Here is a 22,264-nt window from a genome sequence, read left to right on the forward strand (position 1 = left end):
TGAAAATAAATGATGGAGGGGAAATACATCAATAATAGACGTTCTACCGAAGTTATAAATTGCCAGTATATCCTCAAATTTACTATTTTTTTAACATACTTTTGGAACTACTAATTAAGCCGTACGTTAATTAAGAGAGCTTAATATTATGTTCCCACTAATCATTAAAATAGCTGATTGTTGCACAATTAACAAAATTACTACTTTGATATTAAATTGGTCTTGATTTTTAAATATTAAAAGTTTTTTCTTTTTCTTTTTTTTATTTTCTTGAACACGGCATTTTTTATTTTTTTTAATTTATGAGTAAAATAGTTGGAACTCAGCTGGGCCATTGTTTATGGTTATTTCTAGTAGGTAACACTGTCTTGTGAGAGTGAAAAAAAAAAAAAAACAAAAGGTTTCGAAATTGAAAAATATTTGAGATCAAAAGTTGCGTTTTCTGGAGAATGACCCATATATGGATGCTATACCATTACAAAACCCTCTCCCTATACCCGGGCTGGGACCGGTGTAAATACGAGTTTGGTCACCCAAAACCTCACTCACCCTATAGCTGGATTAGTGGAAGGGGATAGGTTACTGTGCAATAAACTTCTTTGTTTTATTTGTACTTATTCTTTTTTATTTCAAAACGGAACTTACTTTCCAAGCGTCCCTCATATTTACTAGATCCTCTTAAGGCAGTTTTGGCATTAGATAATCACATTTTGTTGTCTTTAAAAAAATACCTTTCTGCTGATGTACTTGTAAATTTAAATGCTTAAATAATTGTCCATGAACTGCTCAGGGTCAAATATATTATATCATATGTATCAGGGCAATCAATTCTTATATTTTATCATGAAAACAAATCCAACTTGAACCAATTCAGAGCATTGAAAAATCGCAATAAAAACTTGAGTTGTAGGCGCAAACTTTCTAAAAGATATTATAACCAATCCCAATTTTATTGTACCGAAGTTGGAACAATTAATCTCAAAAAGATTTTTTTTTAAATTTTTTTGGGGGGGCAGAGGGGGTAGGTAGATTATTGGTAAACTTATAATTGAGCAACAAATTAAAAAAGGTAATTTAGGATAAATCTTGGATTTTTCCTTCTGTTTAAAAGCTTTGTTAACATAAAAGAGATTTGCGTTCAAGAATTATCCCAAAAGTTATAGTCTAGGATGTTTTTTTAATATAAGTTTCATCAAATATGTGCTACACTATTGATTTTGTGTTTACCCTCACTGTTTCAGAGTTGTAATCAATCAACTTTCCTTTTCAAACTTATCTGCATTGCAGACACTGTCTATATTGGTATTAAAATGTGTAGCATAAATTGTATTTTATATATGTACTGAATGTTACTAAAAAAAATTAAGGTTTTTTTTTTTTTTCTTTATCGGTATTCTTGTCTTTATTGTATGTTAATTTATGCATGTGTAAGTTTGCTTACATTTTAGGCGCATGTTTTTCACTGGAAATTAATTTCAAACTTTTTTTGCTAAAATGTTTCCTTTTGTGTTCTTAGGTATCTTTGAATAGAATTATGCCTCATTCCTATCCTGAAAAGAGTTGTACAGTTATGCAAGAAAATTGTATCGCAAGTTTAAATAATATTAATGAATTTCAAACGGAAACAGAAAAATTAAATGCAGGAGTGGAATCAATTGCTAAACTGAAGTCTAGTTGTAATATACTGTTTGAAAATAAGTTGTCGTGGAAAAAACGCAAGCACTTGAGACGATCAGCTTCTGACTGTTGTTTATTTGGTGTTGGTAATGAATATTCTAAAGAAAAAGTTCGTAAATATTCTAGTCTTTCAGATGTTAGTTTTGTTTCTCCAAATGTATGTGTTTCTACATTATGTTTTGCAGATCATGAAGAAAATAAGCGAAGAGAAATATCAAATGATGTTCATTTTATGTCTGAAAGTTGTGTGAGTTCAAAACATGCTTCTACAAATCAAAGTTTCATTGCGAGTAACTGTGATGAATCTAACATTGTTGCTGCTAGAAGTCTTTTTCCTGAAACTACATATAATGCTTTACTTGAAATGAAGAAACTTATTGATTCTGTACCGAGTTTTTTGAAAGAATCAAATTTAAGTTCATATTTTTCTCATTTAAAAACTGTTAGGAATTCATTAGAAAATGCTCTTTTGTGTGACTTTTATCATTTTAATGAAAATAAGAGCTCTTCTGAAAAAAAATATATCAGTTTAGAAACTTTTGCATCTCACCAATGTATGATAATATCTCGTTTGTTAGAAAAGATAAATTCATCATTAGATTCAAATAAAAATTTACATGCAAACATGCTCAAATTATATAATTTGCTTCGGTCTTATGGTTTTCTCAAAATGTATGACGAGAGAAAATCTAATGTTATTTCATCTCTTACAGATATTGACTTATCATTTGAAAATTTTTGCAATTCTTTGTATCCTGAGACAAGTTCAAACGATTCATCTTGTTCCATTTTAAATACATTTAAAGACTCTCTAAGCAAGTTAAGTGATCTTAATGCAAAAATTAATGAGCTACAAATTGGTTTGGACTCAACAACAGAGTTAAATAATAATTTAATATCTAAAGTTCAAGCTCATGGACTGCATTTGAGAGGTATAACAAGAGAAATTGAAGAAGCTCAGCATCTTGTTTCAGTCCTAAAAGAGCAGCATAAAAAGCTTCAGTCAACAGAAGGTATTTTGAAGTATGATTTACAAGAAAAAAGGAAATTGTTAACGGTGTTAAAAAAGCAGCTTGAAACTACTAGAGAAGACTGGAATCTTGTTAGAATAAAGAATTCTAAATCTGAAGTTGAATGGAAAAATTTAAGAAAAGAGTTTGTTCTTAGACATAAGCAAACAAGTGAAGAAAGTGGATTTGATGATGACAAAAGCATTGATGAGCAAAATAATTTGCGGACAAATTCACTAATTGAAATTAGTTCTGTTGAAGAGAATGACAAGGTACTTTTGCCAGACTGTGACAGTAAAAACTTATTTGATCCTCCCACTAAGAAAAGTCGTTTAGAAATTTTAGAGGAACAGTGCCAGCTTTTATACTCAAATCTTTTACAAGGCTCTAAAAAAAGAGAAGATATTGATAATCGATTAGAAGCCATGTGTAAAACTATTGGCAAAACTGAAACTACATGTGATTCTAATTGCTTTTCAAGTCTGAACCATTGTGAGGATGTAGATGAGGCTTTAGTAGATAGTTCAGGTGAAGAAATAAGTGAAGATATTATTGATTCTGATAATTTTACGAACAGCCCTGTTTTTTCTTCCAACATTGGAAGTTTAAATTCAGATTCTAGTTCATTTATAGCTTCTGTTTCTGTGAGAGGAATAGAAAAAAGTGAAGACTTTCCAATTGATAAATGTTCTTCTGCATTGGATTGCATAGAAGGATACAAAAGTAAACATCCATCACCTGAGGAAATTAATTTGGAATCTGATACCGATAATGAAGTTTTGTGTGCATTTGATCAGGAGAGTTACATTCCTCTTTCAGAAGCTGCATATAGTTCCACTAACTTATTGTTGTCTGATACTGAGAATAACAACCTAGAAGATTTGTCTAAGTCCTTGACTGAAGTAGATTCATTGATAATTCGAAAGAAAGATTTGGAAAAAAGTATCAAGCATCTCAAAATACAAGATAGAGACTTGAATTCTGATGAAAATAGGTGAGTTTAATAATTTAATCCCATTATGTAAACTGACTGAAGGATTTCTAATATATTATTTTGGAAAACTTAAACTGGTAATTTTTATTTTAACAAATTTTTGTACCAATAACAAATGTGTCAGATAAATTTCTTTCATTGAAAATATTTCATTTAATAAATTTTTATTTAGTCTTTGAATTTTCAAAAAGTAACGGTTGAAATTTTCATTTGTAAAATAAATGAAGTTTAAAATTCTTATACATAAATTGATTATTGGCACTTGAGTATTATTGAATGGATTATTACTCTTAAATAAGTTTCCAATTGATTTAAATGCAAACCACTTATTAAAAAACAGTCAATAATAGGTAACAAAGTTATTTCACTTGACTCAATTTTCAGTTCAAAGTATAGATTTTTGATGATTATTATGATCACTTGACTAACTTTCCATATGGGCCATGGTGCATTCCATGGTAATCATAAGACTACATCCTAGAAGTTAAGGTGTATGGGTGAAAAGTATATATACCTCAATTAATTAGTTGCAATTAAACAAAAACACCTTTTTATTTTTTTCCTTAAGTTTTTTTATTTTAATTTATTCATTTGCTTCGTACTTAAATATCATTATTAGATTATATTAAATTGGCAGCCAATAGGCCCAACTTCAGTAAATTATAAATTATATTTAAATGATGCTTTTCCTTTAAAATCAGTTTAGCCTATATGCATTCAATTACAAAATAGATAAAATATGAAATACCCAACCTTATAGCTTAAAAGCAAAATGCCATTTGTAGTATTTGATAATTATTTGAATTTTTTAGATATTTCTAGTGCATGCAAGCTGCGACAATAAAGCTGATATATTTACTATTTTGTTTAAACTAGAATTCTGAAGAAAATGCTGTGGAATTAATTTTTATTATTTAATTTGTTTTAAATAATTTTTATATGGAAATGAATTATGATCTAATGAAGATGATGTGGCTACAAACTACTTTAGTGAAATTTGTGTACTTTTAACAATGTATGTTTTTGTCTCATCAAGGAACTCAAAGGAATAATTTTAATATCAATTTTTATTAAAATTAATCTTTATTTTAGTGTTTTTTTAAAAAAAATTTGTCTTAAATTTTTGACACTGACTTAATGAAAGAATCAGATTAGCACACAAAAAGTGACCCCCTGAAAACAGAATTAATTATACATAGGTATATCTGTGTATCTTGATGTATATTATAAGTGAATTCACATCTCCTATGACTTTTTTTTATTATTATTATTTTAAACATTTAATTATGAATTTGAGATGAAGCTGAGTTGTAGAATCATTTTAAGTAAGCATTCATTCCACTAGCCATTCTTGTTTATTTTCCTGTTTTTTGTGTGGAAAACCAATTATTGATCTAAGATGCTTCAGAATGACAAATTCTAAAATATCCATATATATTAATTGGATTTTTATTAAGATTTCTTATTAAAATTGTGTCTAACCATTAGTATAATTGACCATTCTTGTCAACTAGAGATGCATCTCCTTGATGCTTTGAACCAATTTTGAGTTTTCAGGTACATTTGAATCACTTTTTATGTTTATTTGTATTATCTATTATTCATTTCTAGTACTGGTGTGGATGTAGTTGATTTTTTTTCAATGTGACATAAGAATGCTCATTATCGTTTTTTTTTTCATTCGTTTAGTGTCTCATTGGCTTCACCTGACTTTCAAGAACATATTATCAGTTTAGAACAAGAAAAAAGCATTTTACAACAGAAAGTTGAAGAATTAGAAAAGAAAGTTCTTATAATTTCTACTGAATTAGATAATACCTCTCAGCAATTATTATTAATTAAAGCTTCTAGAGAAAATGAAGTAGCAGCTCTTCAATTTCAACTCAACACTGAAGCACTGAAATATGAAAGAGCTTTAAAAGTAATACTTTGAACTTCAATCTCTTTATCTGTCTAAAAAATAAGTTTTGCAGGTTGGTATATTGAGCTAGAGATGCAAATGTTAGGGACATACTCTGGACCAGGGGTGCCCACAGGGGGGGGGGGGGGGGTTGGCCCAAGTTGTCGCCATCCAAATTTTTGGGGAGGGGATTTTTTAAGTTCATTTATTTAAATTTTTGTATTAATTTGTTTTTTATTTTAATTACAGTCGGACCTCCATATATCGAACTTCCATATATCGAAATTTTCTATATATCGAAATTTTGGCAATCTGCATGTTCATTACATAGAAAAATTGTTTCTATATATCGAAAAAATCTCCATACATCGAAATTTTTTTTTGAGGCCTAATGGAGATTTTTCCTCATTTTAGAAATTTACCTGGTGAAAAATGAAAGTCTGGGGAAAAGAGAAGGTCAGAAAAGGTCACTGAAAACCCCACAATCAGCTGGAGTTGAAAGGTGGACCCCTGGGGTGGACAAACACGATGTTTCTCCATTGTGAAATTGCACCGGACTCCCACCCACCCCTACTTGTTTTTGAATTTTGGTTGTGAACTCTCGTATTGAAAAACCAGTTTATTGCTATCCCTTTTGTCTGATGGTGATTCCTCTCTCCATGTTTATTGCTTAGTTTCAGTGAAAATTGTTCTAACTAGTGCTTTGCCAATTCAATTTGATTTTGTTTTCCTTCTCAATTACAATGTTGAAAAGAAAATCTCTTAGTGTTGTAGATAAAGTGGATTTGTTGAAGGACGTAGATTGTGTATGAAAAAAAAAGACATTTCTGTTAAATTTGGTATTCCCCCAAGCACTGTATCAACTATCATAAGAAACCGAAATGTTGTAATGAAATCATATGAAAATATTGAGCCCAATAGAAAAGGTTCAAAAACATGCAGCTATGAAACTGTGAATGAGGCCGTCTTGAAGTGGATCAAGGTTGTTCGAGACCAAAATTTGCCAATATCTGGTCCACTCATCAAAGAAAAGGCGTTGGAATATGCAAAGCATTTTGGATGTGATGAATTTCAAGCCAGTTCTGGGTGGCTCGACAAATTTAAGAAAAGGCATGCAATCAAAGAAAAGATTCTTTCTGGAGAAAGCAGAAGTGTGGATGACGCAGTTTGTGATGGCTGGAGAAACAATGAGTTGAAAAAAATCCTGAAAGATTATCAGCCCGATAATATTTTCAACGTTGATGAAATGGAACTGTTTTACAAGTGTTTACCTAACAAAACTTTAACTTTAAAAGAAAATGACTGTCACGGTGGCAAAAGCAGCAAAGACAGAATAACTGTACTTGTTGGTGCTAACATGAGTGGCAAAGAGAAACTTCGTTTATCAGTCAAAGGCAAGAGTAAGAATCCAAGAGTGTTCAAAAATGTAACATCTTTAGAGGTTGACTACCGATCCAATAAGAGGTCATGGATGACCAGTGACATTTTTGAAGAGTGGATTTCAAAATTGGACAGAAAAATGCGCGATCAAAACAGAAAAATTGCTTTGCTTGTAGACAATTGCCCTGCCCATCCCCTTCAAAACTGTCAAATGTGAATTTGCTTTTTCTTCCCGCGAACACCACTTCAAAATTACAACCAATGGACCAGGGTGTCATAAAAAACCTGAAACTTCATTACCAAAAATGCATTCTTCGACGACTCATCTGGACATTGGAAAATGAAGAGACAAATTTACTTAAGGCGATTGATCTGAGGATATGTGTGGCAGAGTTAGCCAAAGTGTGGGAAAATGACGTTTTAGAATCAAATGTCAACTGTTTCGCAATAAGAAACTGTTTCGCAAAAGCTGGGTTCGATATTTTGCCAGAAATTGAAGAGCAAGACGTGTTCCCGCACATCCAACAATCATGGGAAACTTTGCACTCCCAAGGGCATATCACAGATGGCATTCATCTTAATTAATTCCTGACCGTTAATGATACGTTGATTGTTGCTGACTATCCTACAGACGAAGATATATTAAGTTCAATTACTGGCACTGAAAAGGAAATCGAAGAAATAGAAGAAATTGAGTATGCAAACATAACCAAACCATCAAAAAATGAAATGCGAGAAGCATTTGAAACAATACGTCGTGGCCTGCAATTTGTGGAAAATGTTCCTCATGAAGTGTTTAGTGGACTAAATAAATGTGAACATTTTTTTGATGAACATTCTATAAAACAGGCTGTTCAGCAAGATATCCGTAGTTTTTTTTAAAGTAGTATGTGATCATTGTAACTGCTGTTTGGGCTAGTTTGGTTTTTGAAAGGTATGTAATATATTCAATAAATCTAAGAGGTAAGTTAACTCTTAGAGAGGGTGCTAGCCGATAGTGTTGATAGCTGCTAGGAACCATGCCCATGCTTCGCTGTTGTGATCAGTATACAGATTTTTGAATGCGTTTTTTTTTTGATGTTCAGAGAGAGAGAGAAAGAGGTATACATAATTTGATTTTGTAGAATTTTTCTATTGGGTTTTGTTTTATTTATTTCTTCAACATTTGTTTTTGTTCTTATAGTTGAAGATAATTACTTATCTAAGTAAATAATTTGATCTGTCGTATTATTCAATTGTGATTGTTCTTTATAACGTTTTTATTATAGCATTGTTTATTTGGCGAAACACTTTAAATTACAGGAGAAAAACTGCTTCACTCGCTAAAGGGCAGGGTTACGGTAGCGTGCTTGCTTGGCGCGTTAAGCAATGAACTATGTAGTTGAAGGATAATTTTGAGTTTTAAGCTACTGTTAATACTTTTATGTGTTTTGGCGAATAGTTTTAAATTCCAAAGATACTTTAATAGGTCTTTTGAAATGGTGTGTACGCATTGTTGTTAAAGAAAAATGATCATTTCACATCAGAAGGGGGCAGGGGCATGGAGTTTTTTTGTTCAACAGATTTCCTTTGACTTCTTAGCACAGGTATCCCCAGCGGGTACTGCTAGTTGAAGATTAAAATACAAAAGATCCATTCCTGACATTTATGTTTTGAATATAATTCCTTTCAAATAGTTTCCTGTAACTGCAGTTAATAGGATCTATTCTGAATTTCCAATTTTCAATGACAAGTTGCAGCATTTCAAGTGGTGTTCGGCCAATGACTCGAGTAATGTTGGTCTCCAAAGTGTCAATTGTAGCCCGCTTATTCTTGTGCACATTTGATTTTGAGCAACCTAGAAGGAAAAGCATATAGGTGTCCTGTCATATGACCAAGGTGGCAAATTCACTGGTACGAATCGTAAAATGAGCTGTCACTGAATTATTCTCGCAATTTTGCCACGATTTCACTGAATGTAAGGCAAGGTATTTTTTTATTTCGGGTTACCTGAAATCAAAAGTCTATAAGAATAAGAAGGCTGCAATTGAGGCATTGAAGACCACTATTACTCAAGGCATTGACCAAATGCCACTCGAAACATTCAAAGGCTTCATTGAAAACTTAAACTTCAGAATAGATAATGTTAACCGCAGTTATGGCCAACGATTGAAAGAAATTATGTTCAAAAAATAATTGTCAAGTATGGTATTTTTTGTATTGTATCTAAGATTATTCAATAAATTTGACTTTTTAATTGTTTTTAGTTTTGAAAAATAAAAAAAAACCTATCAGTGAATTACCCTTAACAATAATTATATTTATTATTATTTTTCTAGGAGTTTCGTGAACAAAATGCTGGATTAGAAAATATGAAGCAAAAAGTTACTGATCAAGAGCAACTGATTCTTGCCCTAGAGGAAGCATTGACAGAAATCCGCACAGAGCGTGAGAATGAAAGGGAGCACCAATGGGAAGAAGTACGTTATAAAACATAAAAAAGTGATATTACTTAAATATTTTAAACATAATGCCTAATCTTTAACTAAAAATTTTATTCAAGAAAAAAAATTCTTGCTTTTTAAAATTTTAAAGTAAGCTTGTTAAATAACACTATCAGGCACTAGAAATGCATCCCGCTCAAAAACAGTTACAGTCGGACCCCGATATAACGAATTCATTGGGACCAAAACTTTTATATGTTAAATCGGGGTTATTCATAATATCGGTGAGGAAAAAAATAACTTAATTTATCTAAAAGCCCTAATAAGCAACTGTGCTTAATTATTCAAAAGAAGAAAGTCTACACTTTCTGTTCAGAATTTCACGACTTATTACACACTAGTTAATTTGAAATTTTAAAGTATTGAGTAGTAGATGTTTGACAATTTCCTTGATATTTGACTCGAAATAGTTTTCTTTCGACTTCAGGGAGAAAAGAAAATACTGTGTCATGTACAGCCTGCTGTATGAGATATGTTTTTAGTTTCCCGGCCATGTAAAGCATTAGAAAAATCAACAGTTTTGATGGAAGTTTCATTAACGCTTTTTTCATCAGAATCGCTATTCATTGGTTGCCCAGTCGCCTGTCAGAAATAGCTAATTCCCAGAAAAGTCTTTTTCTGCTTCGGACAAGATAGATGTATCATGTAGAACACAATCCAATATTTACTGCTTCAAATTAGCAGAAAAAATTTCAATTGTTAAAATAATTCGTTATTTCGGGGTTTATTATTCAGTAAATAGGGGGTTTTGCCTTCGTTTTTGTCGGGGGGAAAAGAAAAATTCGCTGAATCGTGAAATTCGTTAAATAGAAATTTGTTAAACTGGGTTCCAACTGTTCTTTTGAAGTATTTTGTCTTGCTAAACATAAAAATCACCATAAAAAGTTGAGAATATCTCTAGTTTTATACATACAGAGCTAACTGGGGTAGTGAAATCTCACTAATGCTCTTTGTTTTCTGACAGACAGAAGCATCTCCCGTGGAACTTACTATCTTTTAAACTTTGACTCTTGGTTGGGATAATAAATCTCAATGCACAATATACAAATGGACTTCAAGAAGTTTAATTTCTGAGGAGAGAAGTGTGTCCAAAATGAGCCTCTAGGAGACCTACCCATGTTCATTCTGCTGGAAATAATGAAGAACTTTGTGAAAGCTGTGAACAGAGATAGTTTTCTAATACTTTAGTGGAGAATTTCTAAGTTTTTTGAAGTTAAGATTAAGGAGAGAATTTTTAACGGCCTTATGCACAAATCTCAATTTCTCACAATCTCAAATCGCAAATCATAATCTCAAATATGCACAATTATGAAGATCAGTGTGTTTCATAAACATTTTGGAAGAAAAGAGAAAAACACCTGGGAAGCTTTTAAAGGTGTGTTTCAAATATTTCGAAGCAGCAGAACGGACGGGGACTAAAAAAATTGGTTGAATAACTACTATAAAAGTTCTGTGACAGTAGACAAAATATACATCTATAAAATTCCTCCAACCAGTAGAGAACCAATTATCTGGGAAGTTCGGGACCATCGCTATCCCGGATATCTGAATTTCCCAGTTTTCTGGATCACTAAAACACGCTATTGGCCGATTCTTTGTAAATCTTTAATAAATAGTTATGCATATTAAAATAAGAAGAAAACAGTTCAGAAATGCCTTTAAATATTGAAATATTAAAAATCTAATTGTGAGAGAATAATTTAAACACCAAAAAACTTAAGTTATTCATAATACTGTTTGGAGAAAAAAAAATCCACCACTTTTCGATGTTTTAAAACAAAAGAAAATGGAGGGAAGATCAAAAAATAAGTTTTTAAACCTAAATGTGTGATTTTTCTACTATAGTGTAAAAAAGAATTCGCTTTCATGATCGCGTTTTTTTAATATTATATATATATATATATATATATATATATATATATATATATATATATATATATATATATATATATATATATATATATATATATATAAAGGTTTTGTGTTTGCGATTACGGTAGTTATTGATAACTAATGCTTTTGCATTTCATTAATATCAACTAACTATCCAGAAAATTCGCGGACCTGGGTTTCGGCTTTTCCCGCACTTTTGCGACGTCACTTACGCTAAACGCCTTAAATTATAAGCCATTCAATAAAATACTGCATTAGATTAGAATTTCTAAGAAATTGTTTAGAAATTAATGCGACAATATTCATTTCCTTAGCTTTCAGTTAAAATAAAAGACGAAAATTTCAGATTTACTAATGTACATTTTATCAAGAAAATATTTCTGAAATTTTGCTCAGCATAAAGGATAACCACTTGAAGTTGTTGTTTGCAAACATTTTCCTGAGTTATACTTAACTTGGGTAATATGGTGTTTATTAAGAAATTATTCATCTTCTTTTTTGTATTAAAAAAAAATGCTTATTTTTTCGAAAATTGACAAAAATGCTTATTTTTAAAAAATGGCAGGAAAAATCGGGAAAAAGTTGCCGGTTTTCTGGTTTCTCGGATAAAAGGTTCTTTACTGTAATGTCTTACATATATTTTTCATCCTATCACAATGCCCACCCTTTTTTTTATTTTGTTTTACTTTTGCCATATTATCATAAAAATAATCAAATGTTAATTATAGCTAAGCATTTTCTAAATTAAAGATATGTAATTACCACTTTTTTATAAGCTATTACCGGTTTTAGAAAGCTTAATCCTTAACCAGTTTGCCCATACAGTTTATGGGATACCTAAAGTTTGCCCCAGCTGTTTGCTCAAACAGTATCTGGTTATCGATATTTTATTTATTTTTTGCCATATTTTCATATGCTTTCCATTCTTGTAAATGAACTTAACTATTAAAAAAGAGAGAAAATACCCTTTTAAAGAAAACTTAATCATTTTATTTTAGCTTCAGGATCTTCAGACATCTCTTGAATCACGAGATGAAGAATGTACAGCTTTATGTGAAGATCTTGAAAAGGTATAATCTTTAATAATATATTGTTTATTAATGTTGTTAAAATGACATTGAAAACTGAATCTTTGACCCATTAAAATATTTCGAACTATTTTTTTCTCTCTTTGCTTCATTCTTACATTTGTTCTTAATTTTAAAAAAAAATGCTTACATTGTAAAATTCATAGCTTAATGTGTACATAAGTGTATTTGTTTAATTGTAGTCCATTGCACATATTGAAGAAGAACGCTCTAAGAATGATCTTCTATTAGCTCAGTTGGAAGATTTGAAATCATATAATGAAAGAGATAAAATCACTTTGGAATCTGAAATTATTCATTTGCAAAATGATTCAAGGCAACTTCAAAAAAGAGTAGTGAAGCTGTTAAAGTAAGGATTTTCCTTTTATAATGTGTACTTATTTAGAGATTATATTAAGGTGAGATGTTAAACACATATCGTCGCCTCAAAGCAGCGGCAAGATGTCTAAGCCTCAGAATCACTCTAAGATTTCCTACTGTTGCTATGAGACAATGACATACTTGTTATCATATTAAATACATATTTTTCCAAAGAACATTAAAAATTAGAAATTTAAATTGCAGGAATTATCTTAATTTTAAGAATGAATTTGAAAAAAAAAAAGAGTTATCATTAAACTTTTCATAGTATTTCAGTTTGATTCCCTCCTTCCAGCAAGTGTGAGTACTGCAAGCATATATAGTCTTTTTGTTTTCAATAGAAGCTTTTTCTTTTCAAAAATAATTTTTTTAAATGTTTTTTTTTTCACTGTGAAGTACAATTTTCTTGCACTAGGAAGTTTATAATAGAAATAATTTACCATAAATGAAATTATTTTAGAAAATTTAGTTTCTTTTTTAATTTTTACTTATAATTACTTTTTGGGTTGTTTACAGAAATATTATAGCATAAAGCATTGACTGTATCAGATTTAAATCATTCTGAGGCAAAAAATTTACTATAACTGAAATTATTTCAGAAAATTTTCTTCAAAAAAAAATGTATTTTTACTTGTTGTTTTTTTCAGTTGTTTACAGAAATATTATATCATAAAGCATTGATTGTTTCAGAGTTAAACTATTCAAGTGTTGACTCCTTTTAAATCAGTGTATAAAGCAACATTAAAATATTTAAGCATTTGTTAATATGTGTTTAATTAGGAAACTTTGATTCAGAAAGCTGATGCATATAGGTTTTAGTAAGATTAAAAAATATAATTGTATACAAGAATCATTTTTTAAATAGGGACTACAGCAGTGCTCTTACTGCTGTAGAATTTATTTCAAAATTAGCATCTGCTTTCGGCATACTTAATGTGTTTGGAACCCCAATTCTTTTTTTGCAATATATTATCGGTCTGTGCGATAAGTTGAACAAGTTCATTGTGTTTAAGAACATTGAGTCATCCAGCAACTGCAATATTTGAGTTGCTATTCGATTCTTCAGTCAAAGAAACTTCACAGCAAAAATCATGTAGAAAGGTAGATAGAACATGTAGAGTAATGAGAAATTATATTTTAGTGGTTTTTTACAGTATTTATCTTGGAAATGGCATGAACTTGTTTTTGCAGGAAATTTTTTTTGAACATGGTTCTTATATATATCGAGGGTTTGAGCATATTGAATTCGGTGGGGCAGGGGGGGTGCCTAATTTTTTGTAGCTTTTCAGATTTCAAGATAAACGCTGTTGAAATTCAGCATATAATGGTATATTTCAATAGTCTCGGTAGTTAGCTATACAGCACTTATTAGACTTTCTGGTAGTCATTGGTAATGTATCTTAAATAGCGTATTAGTTTTCATATCCTTTATTAAATTCGGTGTCCATGTATGAAATAGTCCCAATTTAGTGCTAATATTTAAAAGGTGCATGAAAACTTTCTGGATCCTGTCGGATACACATACACCAAGAGACTTACGTCATTATATACTATATTTCAATCATGTATGTCTCATCTCAAAAACTTAAAAGATACAAAAAAATTAGACCCCCATAAGAATCAGCAGCCTTAATATATATAAAAAATGTCTAAACTTTTTTTCTGAGAAAACAAGTTCATACTGCACTCTGGTTAGTAAAATATATAACTTATTAAAAAATACTCCCTTAGTATAAATTTCTTTTTCGTCACATATTTCCTAAGTGCAACTCTGAATTCAATAAATAAAGAAATTACATGCTATTTTTCAATCTAAAAATATTCTCTTTTATGATGTTAAGTTAAAATATGCATGTAAGGTTTAGTTAAATAGTGCTATCTCAGTATGAGAACATTGTTAAAAAGTACTAGAGAGCTTTTGAACTAATGGCTTAAGTGTTAATGTTTGGCATTTATAAAACAAAATAGTATTTAGTATGTAGAGGATTTATTTTTGCATATTCAGTTGAATTTGCATGTAATTTTACTTTAAACTGAAAAGTTTAGCCACCGAGTGCGTGGCAACCGCAAAAAAAAAAAAAAAAAAAAAAAAAAAATTATAAAGCGAGTCGCTTATTTGCTAGATTCGATCTCCCACTTGCATGCCTGCTGGTGGCAGGATGTACGACATCTATATTTTAAAATTGTAAATAAAAGAATTTTATTTTATATTCAAGTGTTCTTCATATGTTCTCATGTTTGTGGCCAATTGCACCCACAACAAGTAATTTACAAAGAATTGACTAAGTATTTACTAGTAATTTAAAGTGACTATCATCCGTAGTATCAATTGATTTTTTACTGAATTATTTCTTGCCTTTCAAATTTGCTAATAAACAGTCTTTTCTCCCCCCCCAAAAAAAAGTCTAGTTTAAAAGAAGAAGTATTTGAGCTTCTAATTAAATGACCTTTTCATTTGCATTAATGTTAGTACATTTAATTAGCTTTTGATTCATATGACATTTTCTTTGCTGCTAGTTGATAATTGACTTAAATATGTCTTAAGTAAATTTTCATTTATCATGTACAAATTTTATAGCTTATTACTTGCTTGAAATATTTTGAAAAAGAACTTATGCTCATATATATTGCATGCAAGTTGCCAGATTCTTATCTCTAACCTTGTTTTAATTAGAGAAAAAGATATGTTGTGGAAAAAAAGTGATCAATTGGCTTTTATGCAAAAGGCAAAGATATCAGATCGATGGATGAATAACCATGAAACAAATAGTTGCTTAGGCTGTAAAAGCTATTTCTCATTCATGCTTAGAAAGGTATAGTATTTGTTTACATTATTTTGTTAAGTAACATTTCTTGTCATCTGAGTTTAATTCAAAAAACCTAGCAAATACTGTTATCTTTAAGCCAAGTTTCATTTTCTTATGCATATTTTAAGAATGTTATATTGTCTGTTTTCCATGAGAAAGCACTTGACTTCTCCATCGTCACATGATATGCAATGATTCTATTTCACTGTTTTAGACAGAAGGTATATTCGGATCACAGCATTTTGCTGCAAAAGCAGCAGTTTTTAAAATGTCAGAATAATTAAAATGACAACAGACAAGCGAAGCAAGTGATGTAAAGGACACTAAGACAATTTTGCACATTAAAATTCATGCACAAGTTAATGCTGTCTGGTTCTCTCATTTAGAAGCACGTGGATCACCCTCGCGTAAAATGGAACTCTGCGTTCGAGGAGGCAGGGCGAAGTGCCTTCTAGTGAAAAATGGACAATACTTAAGTCTGAATGTTTTAGGGGCCATTCATTAATTATGTAAGGGTCCTGAGGGGGAGGAGGGTTAGAAAAATCTCTACATACACTTACTTTGGGGAGGGGGGTCAAACACACTCTTACGAAAAATGTTCCAAGTCGATATTTCATATCAGAAATTGCATGGTCAATTGGTTTGGTAGGAATCATATTTCATTTGCATCTGGAAGGTAAAAAACATACTAGGACGAGATTTTTTAAAATTCGTTTTATAAAGAATGAATAGTGTGAAATATAATAAAAGAATTGCACTATGTATGGCATGTTTTATTTTTAATTAGTATCGCATCATATGCAAAAAAATGCCAAAAAAACATTCAGTCTAAATTCCAACTTTTTAGTAAATATTTGTTTACACAAAAAGGAGAAATAAATAAGTGTGAATTTAATAACGATTCCATTGATGCAAGATTCATTATTTTATTATTTTGAAAAACGAAATGGAATCTTACGTAATAGGGGGGGGGGGTGAAAAATCTTACACACCTTTACATGAGGGGAGGGGGGTCAAAAATTGCCAAAAGCATCTTTTTGTAATTGATGAATGGCCTCTTAGTTAGAAGTACTTCAAATTTATGATCTTCAAAATATTTTTTTCTCTCTAAATTTTTATAATTGAAAGACTACTTTTTTACTGCTGTAAATGTAGGGTAAATAGCGTTTTCTTTTTAATAAGAACTCTTAAGAACGGTGAACATTTTTTAGCCAATTATAAATTATATATTTTAATCAAATTATATTAAAAAATTAAATGAATGTAGGTGAAATATCATTCTATCCACTGTTTCCAACAGGCATCGCTCAACAAATTTACTGTAGCATCATGAATGTGCAATAGGAATAAATACATTTTTTCGATTTATACACACCCTTTTGTTGTAAAAAATAGTATCAAACTTTGTTATATGCCAGTTATAAAAATCATAAAACTCCCCAAGTATGGTAAGGGACCCAATGGCTCAGTCGCGCTACCACGCAGCAGACCCATGTTCAATTCCCAGGTTCGGCACAGTTGACTCAGCCTTTCATTCCTTCTGTGGATTGATGAAAAAAGACCAAGTATGCTTGGAAACTAAACACTGGGTGTTCCACATGCGGCTCACCATCTGATCGGAACTTCTGCTCTTGCACCCCAGAGCCCTCAGTTTTGCTGACTGAGATGGGCACAGTAGGTCTTGACCCCCATGGGTTTAGAGCACAGCAGAGTTTAGTTTAATTTAGGGTAAAGGTGGGTATTACATACATATATCCAGTGTTTGAGAATTTAAATTTAATTTCATAAAATAAGTATTTGGAGTCATTTAGGATTTCAAAGAATATCATATCAAAGCCAAATCAGTCACTTCAGATAAGTTCGTGGCTATAGAATTTGCTTAGAAAGTGTCAAATTTTGCATATTTGAAGTTACATCAAGCCCATCATTTGAGCAATCAGACCGCACTCCACCACCCTGGATTTTAGAAACATTATGAAATTTGGCATTTTTGTACGTATTTTGTTGTTTTTCCCCTGCATAATGCATTGAATACAAACCTTTCCCTTGGAAAATTTTGAAGTGACGCGCAAGAGTTACAAATGCCAATAATTGACAACAATGCAAATTATAGGTGCCTGTACTGTTTATTAAAAAGAAATGAGCTACTGTATAAACTTTACAAGTTTTCATATCAAATAACATGATGCATTTGTCATATTTTTCTTCAGTAATATATTCACGCAGGAGCTGAGAAGGTGTGAATGGCAAAGCCTACCCTAGTGCCTTCTATTCATGTCATACATATCCTGAATTATCTTAGCATAACAAAAATAATACAGGGTGGTGACAGGAACTGTGAAAAAAAGTTCCCTGACTTTTCCCTGATTAAGTTCACCAAATTTCCCTGATTTACCTTGCCAATGATAATGGTTTTCTTTCTTTGCTCTACTTGAAATCCATTGCATGTTTGCATAAAATGTAGTATTTTAAATGTTTTAAGTTGTGTAAAGTTGTTGAACGAAAGATATATTTTAAAAAGATGCTACTTTTTTAATAAAATGGTTTAAAAAAAATACATGACAAGTCATTTTTTTTGGGGGGGGGGGGGGGCTACAAAACAGTATATTAAATTTTTCTACATGGAAAGATTATAGAAAATTTAAAAAAAAAATACTTTACTTCCAGAAATCATTTAGCATAAGAATTTTAAGAAACTATTAAAATTACTCTTAAAAACGTATGTGTATTTATGATAGAACTAAAAAGTAATTGAAATTATTTTGAACTAAGTTTTCAAACAGTAAAATAATTGTTGCAAAAATAACAAGTAATAGTGAAAGAATAGAAGTAATGTAGTTATTCTTATATAACTAATTGACACATTTATGCAAAACAGATGAAACCATTTGATATCCATTCATAGGGAGCTTTTCTCTAATCAAGAACATAGGTTTTAATGAATGAATACAGCATTTTAACAATAAAAAATAAAGATATTTACTTAAGTACACAAGTTAACTCTATTTCAAATGATTTCAGTATGTAACGAAAAAAATCTTAGATTGCTTTTGTAACAAACAACTTTGAAATGCAAGGAAAAAAAAGCAACTAGTTAATTTCAAAATATATAAAAAAAGAATACAACTTGGTTATAACATTAAAGAATCACTTAAGTCTGAAGAAAAGAAAATTTTTTATAATCTGCAACAAATAGTATAATGGCATTATATCAACAAATAGTATAACGGCAAAAAACAAAGTTTTTTTACTGAAAGTTCAATTTTAGCAATTAAATTAAAAACGCGAAGAAGTAATAAGATTTAAGCTTTTATAGTATTAATTCAAAAACCAAAGATTTCTTCCTGAAATTGTGATTACAGTACACTAATTACTTCGAGAAAATGGAATAAAGGCAAAGGAGCTAAGGCATTAATGAAGGCTTCCTCTTTGCCTGTATGGTTGTTTATTTTACGTAGCATTGAAAGTGTAAAAGGAAATTTCAAGCTAGGTAAAATAAACAACCTAACAGACATAGAAGCAATCTTAGGAAGTTCATCCTGTGGTTAATAAGTAAGATTCAATACTTTGACGTTGAGGAAAAAAGTCGCACAAATATGCGGCAGTGTATAATCGCACCTCATTAATTTCACTTTTTTTTGAACAGATAATTGGCGGAAAATGCGTAGGGAATTAGAATACTTATTTTTGTAAAGCAAAAAAATTTTTTTTCTTCATAAAATCAATTTTCCCTGATTTTTTGTTATTTTTTCAAAATTCCCTGATATTTCCCTGATTAATAAAGTTCCCTGACTTTTCCCTGATCTGTCGCCACCCTGTAATATTATACATGAAGCACACAATCAATGCTTTTACTATTGAAAATTGGTTTTTAGCTAAAATTATCTAAAAGTAGTTGAAAATAAGATATACAGTAGAGTCTTGAAGGCTCAGCGGTAACCCCGCTGGTAAAAAAAAACCCCGGCGGTAATTGAAAACCCGGCAATGCTCTGGCAAGGAAGAAAACATGGGCCACACATTCATTCTTAGGGCCCCTTACAGTTTTACTAAGCCGAGAAATAGGTGTACAGAGATACTTTTAACCATTATTTTGTTCAGCTCAGGTTACATTGCTTTGCCTCTAGCTCCCCTTATGTGGGGGCCACTGCAGAAAAACCTGATGCGCACACATTCTCAATAACTATTTTCAAACTTGTCCTCTTTTCAGTTAGTTCACTTTAGGCCTAGTTTTTGAGACTCTACTGTATTGTATTCCATCCAATGCATATACAATATCCAATCTATGTATCAAATGATCAAATTTTATCATTTTTTGAGAATGATAAATGCTACAGACTCATCCATCTCTAGCTTCTGTTTCATTACAACCCCAGATGCAAGATGGGTCTGTAAAAATCATAAATGACATGGAAATCTATGAAAATAACTTCTAATGATTGAAAAACACCCCAGTGTAGCAAGATTGTTGCATCATTTTTCTAGTGATTGTGAACATATTCATTATTAAAACTCAATGTGTTACTTTATTAATTGTGATATTAATTCTCAACAGTTATCTTCCTGCACATTAAAGAAATCATTTTGGTTTTGGCAAATTAAAAGTATAATACTTAGGCTGTTCTATTTTAAATATACATTTAAAAATATGAATAATAGTAGTAAAGAAGGAGAAAAGTAAAGAGTTTTTCATATGTTGGGCCAAAACTGTTTGTTTGTAGTTTTGTCTACAGTATTTCTTTAAAATTCTGAGCATAATTCAATTTTCCAAAATAGTATTATTTATTTATTTTTATTCAGTAATTTTTCTGATGCTTTCCTATGTCAACTCTTTCATTATTGGTTTCTATGTCAACTCTTTCATTATTGGTTTGTCAAGGAAAACACTTTGTTTTTTTTTTTGAATTGATTTCTAATTTTATGCACTTATATGCGATGTAAACTATAACTTTATTGGTGATATATGAAAGGGAATTTTTTATATGTGATGTGCAAAAGTTTCAAACTTAAAAAAATCACCTACATGACATTATTTGAATCCTTCAGAAGTCTGACTGCGATGGGGAGGTCTCGGTTCAAATCCCTGCTCAGGCATGAACATACCTCTCCTTCTCCTGTCCTTCCTTGTGTGAATGTGTTGTTATGCTGTGAATGATTGCCTATCCTATAAACGGGTCCTTATTGCATGTGTGTACTGTGAAAGTCGAACTTCACATCAAATTATGGTAGAGCTGGAAAAGTGAAGCAGCACACCCCAAATTTCCAGCCTAGCTGGCACAAAACAACAACTAGCCTGGATTCACAGAAAAAAAAAATATAGCGTGTCAGAATGTAGATATAACTATTACTTTAAAAATGTATTGAACTTAACCTATGCAACTATTGCCGATAAAATTATTTTGAACGCTGGTGTTGATATATGGTTTCAACTTATTCCCTTTTCAGCATCACTGTCGGCATTGTGGAAGAATTTTTTGTTATTCCTGTTCAAATAATTGGCTGTTTTCTGCATCAAGCAGGTACTTGCATTTTATGTTTTGCTTTGTTCATTAGATGCACAACTCATTTGAATTCTAAGTATATGTATTTTTTAAATAGTAAACAAGTTAGAGTATGCAATGAATGCTATAAGTTGTACTTGGAAATGAAAAATGATGCACAGAGAGGTAGTGATGTACCTCAGATCGAAGATGATAGTGAAGATGAAGCTAGGATTCAGGACGTGTTCTTTAATCCAGTATGCAGCAGTAGTTTTAATTCTGGTTAGTATGCAACTAATATTTTAACTTTGTACACATTTCAACTCAGGAGTGGCTTTGATATAGCGCAGTTTTATTGTTGCATCCCACTCAAAGTCACTCGATGAAGTGACTTATTAACTAGAGTGGATTTTGCAAGGCTTTTATGGCAGCATTAACAAGAAAAGACATTGTAAAATTATATATTTTTTGCAGATTTAAAACTTTGTGATACAACAGTACATAAATAATAAAATTTTCCACAAAAAAGGATTTGCATAAAAGAATTAATAGCAGTTTCAATCAGGTCATTATAAAAAAATATTTGCATGGAGAGAAAGAAAGATTTCAAGCGATAGTTTTTTCAGCATTGAAATAAAAGTCATAATAGTGCAATGACTGCCTTTGAAGTTAATTTGAACTTTAACTATTGAATATTTCACTGATTTGAATGGGATTGGGCAACTTCTTTTGTCTTACCTATGTGTCCAGATGCAAACTCAAATCCGTATTCCTCAATTAAATTTTCGACAAAAATAAAATTGAAACAAAACCAATCAAATGAATAAAAAATAAATAAAAGGATCATCCATTAAAGTAAGGTCAAAAACATTCCAGGTCGACCGAAAAACAAACTGCAAAAAACATCATCAACTGAAGTCCAATCACATGGTTTCCTCCAGGAAATTCATACTAGTGAACAGTTAGACAGTTACAGTGAAGCTAAGTGTTGATTAAAGGCAATGCTAGAGAAAATATTATTTATGAGATTATTTGGGAAATTGTTTTCAAGTAGTTTATTTTTAAGTAGATTTATTTCTTGGTTGAATGCTGCAATAGTTCAATAAAATTTTCCTTTATTCTTTTCATAACGTTCAAATTAGCCACTTATCAATGAAAACAACTCCTCTTAAAACTAGACAAGCTGGAATTTTTT

General features: G+C 30.8%; 1 protein-coding gene across 1 annotated transcript in view; it reads left to right on the forward strand.

Moving 5' to 3' along the window:
- LOC129231007 (FYVE and coiled-coil domain-containing protein 1-like) overlaps nucleotides 1-22,264 on the forward strand; it is an 89,732-nt gene that overhangs the window by 62,174 nt on the left and 5,294 nt on the right. The window contains exons 9-16 of the mRNA XM_054865252.1: nucleotides 1,644-3,681; nucleotides 5,371-5,602; nucleotides 9,280-9,420; nucleotides 12,336-12,407; nucleotides 12,608-12,774; nucleotides 15,460-15,598; nucleotides 21,035-21,108; nucleotides 21,188-21,351. Coding sequence (XP_054721227.1) covers nucleotides 1,644-3,681; nucleotides 5,371-5,602; nucleotides 9,280-9,420; nucleotides 12,336-12,407; nucleotides 12,608-12,774; nucleotides 15,460-15,598; nucleotides 21,035-21,108; nucleotides 21,188-21,351 — 3,027 coding nt within the window. The remainder of the gene's footprint in view (nucleotides 1-1,643; nucleotides 3,682-5,370; nucleotides 5,603-9,279; nucleotides 9,421-12,335; nucleotides 12,408-12,607; nucleotides 12,775-15,459; nucleotides 15,599-21,034; nucleotides 21,109-21,187; nucleotides 21,352-22,264) is intronic.

This window comes from Uloborus diversus, chromosome 10 (genome assembly GCF_026930045.1).
Source record: "Uloborus diversus isolate 005 chromosome 10, Udiv.v.3.1, whole genome shotgun sequence".
Lineage (NCBI taxonomy): Eukaryota > Metazoa > Arthropoda > Arachnida > Araneae > Uloboridae > Uloborus > Uloborus diversus.